Source organism: Sceloporus occidentalis, unplaced genomic scaffold (assembly GCF_023333645.1).
Source record: "Sceloporus occidentalis isolate IW3139 unplaced genomic scaffold, rSceOcc1.0.p SCAF_1, whole genome shotgun sequence".
NCBI classification, from domain to species: domain Eukaryota; kingdom Metazoa; phylum Chordata; class Lepidosauria; order Squamata; family Phrynosomatidae; genus Sceloporus; species Sceloporus occidentalis.
The window spans coordinates 282,958,260-282,971,093 of record NW_028316981.1 but is presented as its reverse complement, the minus strand read 5'-3'; the positions used below and the strand labels follow the sequence as shown (position 1 = coordinate 282,971,093).

Here is a 12,834-nt window from a genome sequence, read left to right as displayed (position 1 = left end):
TGGACCCCCCTTTCCCAAAATCCTGGCTACGTCCCTGTTCACAATATCCATTTAATTCTTTTTCAGCACATTTCAAATAAATTGACTTTCTTCTTCTCAGCTTTCATAATTGACTGGCTTTTACAATCATAGATAGAAATCTGAATTACTATAGCATGGATAATTATGATTTTGGTATCCAGGGATGTATCTTTCTGCTTGAGGATCTTAACTAATTCCTTCATAGCTTCCCTTCCACATCTTCTTTTGATTTCTTGACTACAGTCCCCACTTTGATTTATTACTGACCGAATGTGTTTTTTAAAAACCCATTTAACTATGCCTTCATTGCCTACTTAAAAGTTATATAAATTTGAGGTAATTTTTATTTGTTTATTTTCTTAATATTAATCTGTAGCCCTGACCATACACTTTCTTAATTTTCCTCAGTTGTCATTCCAAGTCTTTCATTTTTTCTGATATGGTGCCATATGTATTTCTTAAATTCTTTATGTTCCTTCCTTCAGTATACACAAATCCCTCTTTTGAATCTAACCTTGCTTTCTATATGATTTGTTCTGCATATATATTACACAGATAGGGTGATAAAATGCAGGTTTGTCTGATGTCTTGCCAGCTGGAAACCATTCTAATCTATAAAGAATTTATAGAACATAAAGAATTTAAGAAATGTCATCCTGCTGCACCACAATCACAAGCATTGTCTGATGCAGCTGCTGGCTGTTAAGGTACATTTGGGGGAACATTTACAATCATATAGAAAGCAAAGTAGATTCAGAAGAGGGATTTGTGAATACTGAAGGAAGGAACATAAAGAATTGAAGAAATGTCATCCTGCTGCATCACGATCACAAGCCCACAATCCCAAGCATTATCTGATGCAGCTGCTGGCTGTTAAGGTACTTTTGGAGAAACATTTACAATCATCACAATGATGCCACAATTGTGACTATATAGTATTACTGAATACAGGAGCAGTTACAGATCTGTAACTAGGTAGAATCCATAACTGCAAAACAGGATGCCAGACTATATTTTTGGATTTTTATCTCACAGACAACACACAATGAAGTCATGGGATTCAGATACTACCTACAAGAACATTTCTGCAGCCAGCAACTGGTGTAGAGTGGTTTTGTTCATCTTGTAGCTTCCCAGTTTGGGGGATATGCAGGGCAGGTGAGGCTCCCTGTTGTATTCCATTAGAGAGAATAGAGGAAACTTACCCCACCCCTTCTCACATTCTCAGTGGGAGAAGAAATGGGGCAAGAAGGAATTTCCTGCTGTTATGTCCAAGCTTAGTTGGTTTGTGCCAGTATGCTATGTCTTCCCATTAGACTTTGGGGCAAGCAAAACCCCTCAGAAGACCCCTGGGACTGGCAGGCCTGAGGTTTCTCTTCTCTGACATAGATGAGGGAGTGTATTCTTTTGAACCAGGTTAGCAAGAGAGGCATAAAGAAATATTCAAAACAATTTTTGCTCCAGAGGAGAAAATACAGCAAAGGAGCTTGTGAATCTGTAAAAGAGGTTGGTGGTTGGAAGGTGATTTGTTATTTTTTTCCTTTTTTGGTTTTTCAACACAAACTGTACACAGTCAGAAGCATATAAATGTTTAGTTTACAAAGATCTGTGTCACAGTTTGTCATACATTCACATCCTTTTTCACAATGGTGGAAAAGTGTGGCCCATGGACCACGTGCAGGCCCTCCAACCATCTCTGAACTCTGAACCGGTCTTTCCTGCCAAAAAAGGAAAAGAAAGAAAATGGTGAAAAATTCCTACTTGTGTTTGCAAGTGCCTTTAAGCCATTGTAAGACTCAAAATAGCTTTTTAAAAAGTGTGGAAGTAACCAAATGGTCAGCTTGTGTTTCCATAAAAAGTTGTTTGGAGCCTACAAGAGGGGAAAGACTAAAATAACCTATAAATGGTACTTTCCTCTGCCCCCAGGTTTCTGAAGGTGGGATTGGGCATTTTATTTTATTTTTTGTTAATGGAGGGTTGGCAGTATGACTGTGACCCAAAAGGGTCAAAGACAAGGTATTTGTAACTTTGTATGTTTTAAATTTTATATGTTTTTAAAAATAATTATAATTGTACAATTTTAACTGCTGTTGTAATGTGTTTTATATATGTTGTTAGCCACCTTGGATCCCACTTTGGGAGAAAGGCAGAATAAAAATAAATAAATAAATGCCTCCAAACCAAGTGAAAATCCCTACCTCTACATGCAGCCTATGATGCCTCTCACAAAAGTACCCTACACTCTCTTTATATCGGTCTCTCTGTATGTAATCTCATCTCTTGCAATATTTATATATTTAAAGCATATTTTTCTTGCCTTAAGCAAAAGCAGGTTCCATGCAGTCAATAATAAATAAAGCAGGTCCTGCCTTTGGGCTTATCATTTAAAATGTGTGATAAAAGGGAAAATGGGTGGGGAAGAAATAGGAAAACAGACTCATCTATAAATCTAAAACTTTATGCCCAAAAATTGATCCCATGTGATAGCAGCTCTTTCAGATTTCCCCATGGAGAGAGAGTTTCTTTTTATAATAATAAATAAATAATAAAACTTTATTTATGTTCCTCCTCCCTGTCCATGACAATTGGCTGTCTTGAGCCAAGCAGAAGGAGTCCTGGGTGATTAATTGCTGTTAAACAGAACAGAGTCCCTCTCCTGCCTGCGCTGACTGCCGCTGTCTAGAGAGTAAAGGGTGAAAGCAGAGTTGAAACACTGAAGCAAAAAGGTCTTAATTAGAGTCACTCTTGCTCTGTACACACATACACACACTGAAGGAGCCCCCAAGTTTTACCTTTGACTTATCCACGGGTCATGGCAAAATCCATAATTTTGGTCCCAAAACCTACCCTCAATTTATACATGAGGTCAACCTATAGTCAAATGTATACAGTATTTTTAAAGTTATAAAGTTTATATACTGATCAACCTGAGCCTAAAGATTGGAGAAATAGTAGCCAAATGGAGCTGGTCCCTCAGCAGAATCAAAAGAGCAGACTTTGCTTCTTCTTCGTGGTCTCTGCGAATCACACAAATGGGTTATTTCTGCGCATGCGCAGCAAACTCGGAAACTTCTAGAATCTCTGGGCAGAAAGTCATATAACTTTCTGCAGCCTCTTTGCAACTTTTTGGCGGTAGCCCCGCCCATCCCGTATATAAAGCCCCTGGTGGCCCGCTCCTCTTCAGTTCCTTCATTCTGCCGCGCAAGCAGCTCAAGGAACTTCGCTTGTTAGCACCATACAGAATCTCTTTGGACATTTGACCATGGACCGGACTCTACCATTCCTTTGCCTAACGATTCGGACTTGTTCCACTCTCCTCTGTACTGTTTTGACCGCGGACCGGATTTGACCATTCTCAATTCCACCGGACTGGTAACGTCTTCTTCCCCGCAATGGCTTTCTTTAAGCAATGTGTGAATTGCGGGGCCAAGTTCCCCATGTCGGACGGACACGATAAATGTGTCCTGTGCTTGGGAGAGGGCCATATCCCCGGGACTTGCAAGCACTGCAAGGCCATGACGGCTCAGGCGCTAAAAAATAGAGACCAAAAACTCAAGGCGTCTCTATACGATAAGGTCTTTCGACCTGCGCCATCTGAGGCCCAACCTTCCACCTCAGATGCTCCAAAATCAAGGGCGGACAAGGCTTCAAAGAGGGCCCATGCCGACAAACAAAAAAACCCCAAACCGCCTAAGGAAGGACGGGAGTCCAGGAGAGCCAGATCAGTGTCTCCGCCACCAAAGACCAGGCGCAGGGGCCCCCCAAGCACTGTGTCGGTGCCCCCACCGGATTCACGTCCCGTGGCTACTCCAATCCTAGAGCTCTCCTCTGGCTCGGCGCCTCCACCGATTGAACCAAGGGTCCTCGTTTCTTCCCGTCTTGCAGTCCAGGACCCAGACTTGCAAATAGTCAATTTGAATAACTCATCGGAGTCCGAAGGTGAAATTCCGGACTCAGACGCACCATTCTCCCCCCAGGGGCAAAGACAGCCGTCTCGCTCACCGTCCCGCCCTAGATGGGATAGAGTCTCACCGACCCGTGACAGACGGGACAGAACCTCGCCTGTGGCAAGAGACAGAGCTACACTGGGAACTGAGGCTGATGAAGCCCTGGATAGGGACCGCCGTGATCATTCCCCATCATATGACCAACCAGACAGAGCTCTTTTTGATACTTGATCTTATTTTCGATTACCATACGGGTCAGTACTTGTTGCCCGTGGACGCGGACCACCTGCGCCGTAAGATTCCTGGCCCTACTAGAGTGAGGCTTCACTCTCCTCAATGCCTTTCCACCCGTGACAGGCCGGAGGACTTGACCAGACGTCATACCCCAACCAGGGAGCCGTCGCCATTAAGCCTTAGAGACAGCAGATCTCCTTCTGTTTCTCGCTCACGTTCAGCATCTCCTTCTGTTCAACTGGACGTGGACCAGCCGATGGCCTTCGGCATACCAGATGCTCCATCTCCGACGGACGATGTCCGTTCCTTCTCAGACAAAGTTATCAGGATGGCCGATGTGCTCAAGTTGGAGGTGTCCCATCCAGAAGACGACGCACTCGATCCGGTGGAACGCCGGATCCATGGCTGTGCCCCTGCTCCACCATCCCTGGCATTCCTACCATCACTGGAAAAGATTGCCAAGAGGTCGTGGGATACACCAGCATCTATAGCCTCTACATCCAGAAAGATAGAGAACCTCTACAGGGTCACACCCTCGGGACCGGCTTGGCTGTTTAACCACCCTAAGCCCAACTCGGCCATAGTAGAAGGTTCTCAGACCTCATTTGCCGCACGCCCCTCCTCGTCCCCCATGGACAAGGAGAGTAGGAAGATAGACGCCCTGGCAAAAAAGTTTTATGCCTCTGCTGCACTAGACATAAAGATTGCTAACTATGCAGCATGCATGGGAGCTTATGTCCAGCTCCTCATGGAAAAGATGGACCCTGTCATCAGTGAACTTCCAGATGACAAGAGGAGGATCATGACGGCTATCTGGCTCAACAGATCATTTCGGCAAGGCACTCCACTGACTGCTCCTCAAAGATCCTCTCGGGCTCAGTGGCTCTCCGACGCTACGCTTGGTTGCGTTCATCGGACTTGACCCCACAGGCCAAAGCAGCTATCAAGGACATGCCTTTCGATAACTCCGGCCTGTTTAACAAGGAAACTGATGAAAAACTGAGCTTCAGATATAGAATGAAGACGGCTGCCAAAAAGCATGGCATGTCCACTTCCAGCTCTAGACCTCAAAGACAGCGCTATAGTGGCCAACGCAGCTGGTTCCACCATGGTCAACAACGCTTCCACCAGTCTGAGCGTCAGTTCCATCCCCAGGATCCTACTCATCAAGGTGGACGTCCTAGGTCCCCATCTCACCAGGACCGTCGCCAACAGCCACAAGGCCGCTACCAACAGGGCTACAAAAAGAAAGAGACCAGAGGCAAGAAACGATTCTGAAGTCCTCCTGCGCACTTCGTCACCCCCCCCCCCCCGACAAATAGTCTACAGCCCTTCTTTAACACCTGGGCATCCATCACTACAGACTCTTGGGTTCTCAACATAGTTCGAAGGGGTTATGCCCTAGAGTTTTCTGAGCTCCCCACCACCGGAGCCATCATTACCACCGTCCCCTCGGACACCCTTCTCGACGAAGTGCGCTCTCTCTTGGACAAGGGCGCTATCGAGCCCGTACACCCTTCTCAGGCTCGATACTGTTTTTTCTCTAAGTACTTTATTGTCCCTAAGAAACCTGAGGGCCTTAGGCCTATTTTGGACTTGCGTGCACTAAACTCCTTCATAGTGTACAAACGCTTCAGGATGGTAACTCTCGCTTCTATTCTACCACTCTTGCAGAAGGACTCCTGGTTCGCCACGCTCGACTTGAAGGACGCCTATTTTCATATCGCGATACGAGACGATCATCGCAGATTCCTCGCCTTCACCGTCGGACCAGATTTCTTTCGGTACAAGGTCCTTCCCTTCAGTTTGTCGTCAGCGCCGAGGGTCTTCACGAAGTGCATGGCCCCCGTCGTCGCTTATCTTCGCCAGCAGGGAATTGTAGTATTCCCTTACCTGGACGACTGGCTGTTCACCGCACCGTCGAGGGAGTCCCTCCAGCACCAGATGGACTTTACACAAAACCTTCTGGCATCATTGGGACTTCGAGTCAACCGCGAAAAGTCACATTTGACTCCATCCAGACAGATCGAATTCATAGGAACACTACTGGACTCGGAGTCAGCCAAAGCCTACCTTCCACGGTCCAGATTTCAAACTCTGGCAATCACCATACGAGCTTGTCTACGGTACCGACATCTACCAGCCCGTGTAGTACAAGTGGCAATGGGACATTTAGCCTCCACAACCTTTGTCACATCCTGGGCAAGACTGCGCCTCAGACCCGTACAATCTTGGTTCCTGTCCGCCTTCGATCCGGTGAGGGACCATCCGGACAAGATTCTCACCATCCCAAGAAAGGTCCAAACTTCCCTGAAATGGTGGCTCCAGCCAGACAACATATGTTCCGGTATGCCCTTCACTCCGCCCCAGCCAGAGATAACCTTGACTACGGACGCATCCCTACAAGGATGGGGAGCCCACGCGATGGGTCTGACCGTCAAGGACAAATGGACTCGCAGGGAGTCAAGTCTCCACATCAACGCATTGGAGATGCTGGCGGTGGAAAAATCACTCAGGGCCTTCCAGAGTCTACTCTCCGACAAGGTGGTGCTCCTTCTAACGGACAACACCACGACCATGTATTACCTCAACAAACAAGGAGGTACAAGATCAAGGACTCTCCTAGACATCACACTTCGAATCTGGGAATGGTGTATTCAACACAGCATCCTACTCCAGTGCATCCATCTCCCAGGGGACGAAAACGACCTGGCAGATCAACTAAGCAGATCTCATACAACATGCCACGAATGGAAACTACACCCAGACGTAGTCTCCTTCCTCTTCCGTCAGTGGGGCACGCCGACAGTGGACCTATTTGCTTCCCCCAGCAATACCCAACTGAGCAAGTACTGCTCACGGGTTCGTGCACCTGGCTCTCTGGGAAATGCTTTCCAATTTCAATGGTCGAACCACTTCCTTTACGCATTTCCCCCCTTTCCACTGGTGACCAGAGTACTAGCAAAGATGTGGATGGACTCCACGGATGCGATCCTGATCACCCCGTGGTGGCCCAGACAACCATGGTTTGCCCCTCTGCTTCAACGGGCCCAAGATCATCTTCGCCTACAGCACCGGACCGACTTACTTTCCCTACACGACGGGCAAGTTCACCACCCAGAGATGCAGTCTCTCCCATTGGTGGCATGGAGGATTCGATCCTGACTTCACTCCCACCAGGCGTACAAGATATAATTAGGGCAGCTCAGAGACCGTCTACCCAAAGGTCCTATGCCTACAAATGGGACAAGTTCCTTGCCTTTTTACAGACCAAGGATATTACACCATCCCGTGTTTCCATCCCAGTAGTCCTGGACTTCCTCATGACACTGGCTGAGGCAGGTCTCTCCTTAAGCTCTATTAAATGCTACCTGTCTGCCATCTCTTCCCACTACTTGTTTCGGGACAAACTCTCCTTATTTAGGGACCCTCTTGTAAAGAAGTTCCTCAAGGGATTTAATAATTTGCACCCGCCGGCCCTCGACCCCCCGCCACAGTGGGACCTGGACACTGTTCTGGCTCGACTAGTATCTAAGCCCTTTGAACCCCTAGCTACCACGGACTTAAGACTCCTAACTTGGAAGACAGCCTTTCTGGTAGCTATAATGTCAGCCCGCCGGGCTGGTGAACTTTATGCCCTCAGAATGGACCAACCCTTTCTCCGTTTCCATAAGGACAAGGTGGTTCTCCGTACGAACATTATTTTTTTACCAAAGGTGGTGTCTGCTTTTCACATGAACCAGGACATTGTTTTGCCCACTCTGGCTCCTAACCCGACCACAGACTCTGAACGCCAGCTCCATGCCCTGGATGTCCGCAGGGCGCTGGCGTTCTATTTGGACAGAACGTCTGCTTCCAGGCGTTCGGAGAGACTGTTTGTGTGTTACTCCGAAGCCAAGAAGGGACTGCCGGTTTCACCGCAGAGGTTCTCCAAATGGGTGTCCAACACCATCCACCTCTGCTACGAACTGGTGGGTAAGCCCTTGCCAGGCCGGGTTAGAGCCCACGCAACCAGGGCGGTAGCAGCATCCTCGGCTTTTTTGACAGGAATCTCGCTCGAGGATGTGTGCAAAGCTGCTGTCTGGTCCCAGCCATCAACATTTATTAAACACTATAGGCTGGACGCCAGGGCCAGGCATGAAGCAGCTTTTGGGAGGGCAGTGTTACTCTCTGCCATGCACTAAAACCTGAAACCTTTGCACTGTTAATAAATTACACAGTTGTTTGGTTTACATACTTTATTGTTTGTTGTCTCATTGTTGATTCTTGACACTCCCTCCTCCACTGACTACAGCTCGCTAGTCTAAACCCATTTGTGTGATTCGCAGAGACCACGAAGAAGAAGGACAGGTTGCTCACCTGTAACTGTTTCTTCGAGTGGTCATCTGCGAATTCACACAAACCCACCCATCCTTCCCCTCAGTGTCTGCTCATTAGCAATGCTTGTGGTCGCGCTGTTTGCGGCTCATTCGGAACTGAAGAGGAGCGGGCCACCAGGGGCTTTATATACAGGATGGGCGGGGCTACCGCCAAAAAGTTGCAAAGAGGCTGCAGAAAGTTACATGACTTTCTGCCCAGAGATTCTAGAAGTTTCCGAGTTTGCTGCGCATGCGCAGAAATAACCCATTTGTGTGAATTCGCAGATGACCACTCGAAGAAACACAGTTACAGGTGAGCAACCTGTCCTTCCCATCTTTCATCTGCTAAAGCCAGATGAAAGAGTAGAAAGCACCACATGGATATTCTGGGCTAGGATACCCATTACCATACACCTTCCTTTCTCTTTTTTCTTTCTTCTGTGCATCTTTTTAAAAGGGTTATGAAACAAAATTAGCTCCTGCTAGCTATTCTTTTTTTTTTACCAATACTGACTGATGTGCTTATTCTTCTTGTCCTGCAGGTTTTCAAGGCACAGATTCCTTTACACGAAGGCATTTCCCACATGCTGCTCACAGGATGGATTATATGGACTTTGAGGATGACAGCCGGGGATGGCGATTTGATATGGACATGGTGATAATCTACATTTATTCCATCAATTGGGTTATAGGATTTGTGGTGTTTTGTTTTCTCTGCTATTTTTTCTTTCCTTTTTAAAAACTTATATTCCCTCAGGTTTAATTCAGCCAACAGGCAAGGGAACAGACATACTTGGACATAAAGTATCCAGATTATGTGGGAAACTATAGTTTACTGTACAAGACTGAGAAGGCTATAGCAACAAAAATGGAAAGTTTCCCAATGATTTGATTTCTCTGTTGTGCTTTAAAATGGAAGAACATTTGTATATAGAAAAGTACTGTCAAATAATTTATTGTAATACATATTAAAATGACACATGGACTGGCATCCTGTTCAGTAATAATGATGTCATAAGTCTGCCTTCCATCGTCTTAATTCACTTTTATGCTCATTGCACATACAATGGCCAAATGTCCCCACAAAACCTACCTTTTCAGCAACACAGTTTCCCCCTCTTGAAAAAACAACAACAGCCCTTTCCATGCTGTTGGAGGTAGGGATTGAGTGGTGACGCATCCGTCTCTCTTCCTTTAGCAGGACACACTGCAACAGGGCTATAGGAAGATTGCTAGATCTGTGTCAGCTCATTCCCCCACTATCCACAGCATGGAAATAGCCATGCTGAGAGGCCTGTGCTGCTGAAAAAATAGGTTTTAGTGGGTACCATCAAGAGATGTAGCTACAGAGATGAGACTACATCTCTTAATGCACAATTTCAGCCATGTTTTTTTTTGACCCTGCCTTCCTTTTTGGTGCTATGGTGGCAGTTTATATGTAGTTTAGGGCAGGTTCATTGAACAGTGGTTTCATGATCCATTTATGGCTGCTATGTATTAAAAGCATCATTGGTTTGAACCTCCAACACTTGTTTCTATAGAACCTGTTAACAGATTCAACTATTAGGCTAGGGTGTGATGTTTGGAATTTTTATGTGAGTACACTTTTTGGCAAATTTTATCACATTTAATTCTCATTTTAAGTCTTCAGCTTTTCACCTCAGAAAACCATATCAGTCATTTTCTGGCATGCTATCCATGCTATATGTTTGGGGAAAACATATTTGCCAAAGATAGTATGTTGGCCAGAATAGCCAGTCTTGCAGAGACAATCTAGCTCTCTTTTTTCCCCTTTGGTTATATGTATGGAGGGAGCCATTAATCCGCCCAAGCACAGTGACCGCATTGGTGAAGGGCAAACATTATGGAAGCAAAAGTCATATCTTTCCATTTCAGTACTAGCTGTGCTTACTGGAACATGTTTCCACAATGCAGTTTTTAACAGACACTTCACTCCCAAACTCATGTTGATCACTGGGAGGCAAAGAGATGCAGGATGCCATACTTCACCGAATGCTTATCTAGAGCACACACCACACATAGCAACATTATATCTTTGCCCTCATAGAAAGTGTTGACTAACAAAATTTAGACTAAGTTTAGACATGGAAAGTTTATATTAATCAGTTGAAAATGTAAGATACTGGGTAATATTAACATGAGAATAAATAATCATAAGTATGGACTGTGCGTATCTGTAAAAAAACTGATAGCGGTCCCAAACACACTGCAGAAACAATTCAGTTTGAGATGGCTTTAACTGCCCTGCTTTAAATGCTAGAGAATCCTGGGAATTGTAGTTTATTGTGGCACCAGGCCTCTCTGACAGAGAAGGCTGTCTCACAAAACTAGTTCCCAGAATTCCCTAGCACTGAACCAGGTCAATTAAAGCGGTGTCATACGCTTTACATAATTTTACATAATACATAATATCTGCAGTGTATTTTGGACCAGTGTCGCAGAGATATTTATCTCGGTTTCTTATGACATAATAATGCATGAAATGGCTAATTGTAGCTACTGTAGCACAGATAGATTGCCATGGTCCTAAAGCAAGAGACCTTATATTGGGAATATATACAATTAACAACACAGACATTTTACTCTCTTCCCCATTAGAGTTGTTTCCAAGTATCAGGACTCAGTGAGTAGATTTTAGCAAAAAATAGTTACAGTGTATTTATTATTTTTAAGTGCCTAAAAACAACCAAGGGACTTTATCACACGTGGGGGGGTTTGCAGCTCAGATCCGCAGTCACTCCTGTTCTAGCAATGCAAAGCATGATGTTTTTTCACACCAGATCCAGAGTCACTCCTGTCTAGCAATGCGAATTAAGGTTAAAACGTGATGTTTTACCACATCTGGTTGCCTTTCTGTTGCTCTTCCGAATTGAGGGGGAAGCGAAGTCAGTTCTATTCCAAACAAGTCACATGATGCAGTTTCAAGCAAAGCGGAGTGAGTGCACATTGTATTACCACACCAGAGGGTTCAACGATTCAAATTGGCACCCTTGCACACGCTCAGTGGGGCTCTGGACGCTGTCCTCCTTCCCTGCCCCCTCCTTAGCTGTCATCCTTCATCAGGGTGAAGAAGCAGTCAGGGGATGATGGGATAGGTCGCTGGGGATCCCTGGGGCCAGGATTGGGATGCAGGAGAAGGCAAGAGATAATGGGATAGCTCGCTGGGGGTCGCTGGGGCCAGGATCGGGATGCAGGAGAAGGCAGGGGATGATAGGATAGCTCACTGGGGGTCGCTGGGGCCAGGATCAGGATGCAGGAGAAGGCAGAGGATGATGGGATAGCTCGCTGGGGTTGGTGGGGCCAGGATCGGGATGCAGGAGAAGGCAGGGGATGATGGGATAGCTCGCTGGGGGGTCCCTGGGGCCAGGATCGGGATGCAAGAGAAGACAGGGGATGATTGGATAGCTCTTTAAGGGGTCCCTGGGGCCAGGATCAGGATGCAGGAGAAGGCAGAGGATGATGGGATAGCTCACTGGGGGTCACTGGGGCCAGGATTGGGATGCAGGAGAAGGCAGGGAATGATGGGATGGGTTGCAGGTTTGCAGAAGGGGCAAGATGGGCTGAAGGAGGAGGAGGGGGATGACGGAGCAGGACGCAGGGGGCCAAGGGGGGTGACATCGGAGTGGTTTTCCACACCAGACCAATTCGCAGTGCAATCAAAGTGCGCCTAGAAGTGAATTCTGTGAAGTCACTTTTTTTCCGGTTTTACCAAAATGAGGGGTCACTTTGGAATCATAGCAGAAGCACCTCGCAAGGAGCTCCCATAGAAAGGAATGGCGTCTGATAACACATTCACGTTACGACATGAATGTGCATCATTGGAAGTGCAGTCACGTCAGAACTGAGCCGGAAAATCTCCAAAAAGCTCCATGTGATACACTCCATGGTGCTATACATCATAAAACACAGTTAACAACTACTGTATATATTCATGTTTAAGTCTAGAAATTTTAGTCAAAAAATTGACCCAAAAACCTAAGTTGATGTATCCACAAGTCAATATAAGTACTGTACTTTAACTCTTATAAAAGAAAGGAGCCATCCCCAGGTAAAAGCCAAGAGTACAATCTGTTTTAGAAGCACTGACCCCCTTCTATTTTCTCATTAATCAAGCCTTTAGCGTGAGCATAAACAGTTTTGCCAACTGGAATTTTGTAAGTTCTTTGGCATCATTTTCCTTTATTTCATCTTTTAGATCCTTTGTTACAATCCCCCAATGTTTTACCCTTGACTTATCCACGGGTCATATCAAA

The 12,834-nt window shown here is 45.9% G+C and overlaps 1 protein-coding gene across 1 annotated transcript in view; it reads left to right on the top strand.

Moving 5' to 3' along the window:
* RNF180 (ring finger protein 180) overlaps positions 1–10,737 on the top strand; it is a 97,856-nt gene extending 87,119 nt beyond the window's left edge. Inside the window, exon 7 of the mRNA XM_089485068.1 lies at positions 9,103–10,737. Within this exon, the coding sequence (XP_089341194.1) occupies positions 9,103–9,299 (197 nt within the window). The 3' untranslated portion in view covers positions 9,300–10,737. The remainder of the gene's footprint in view (positions 1–9,102) is intronic.
* The last annotated feature ends 2,097 nt before the right edge of the window (positions 10,738–12,834 follow it).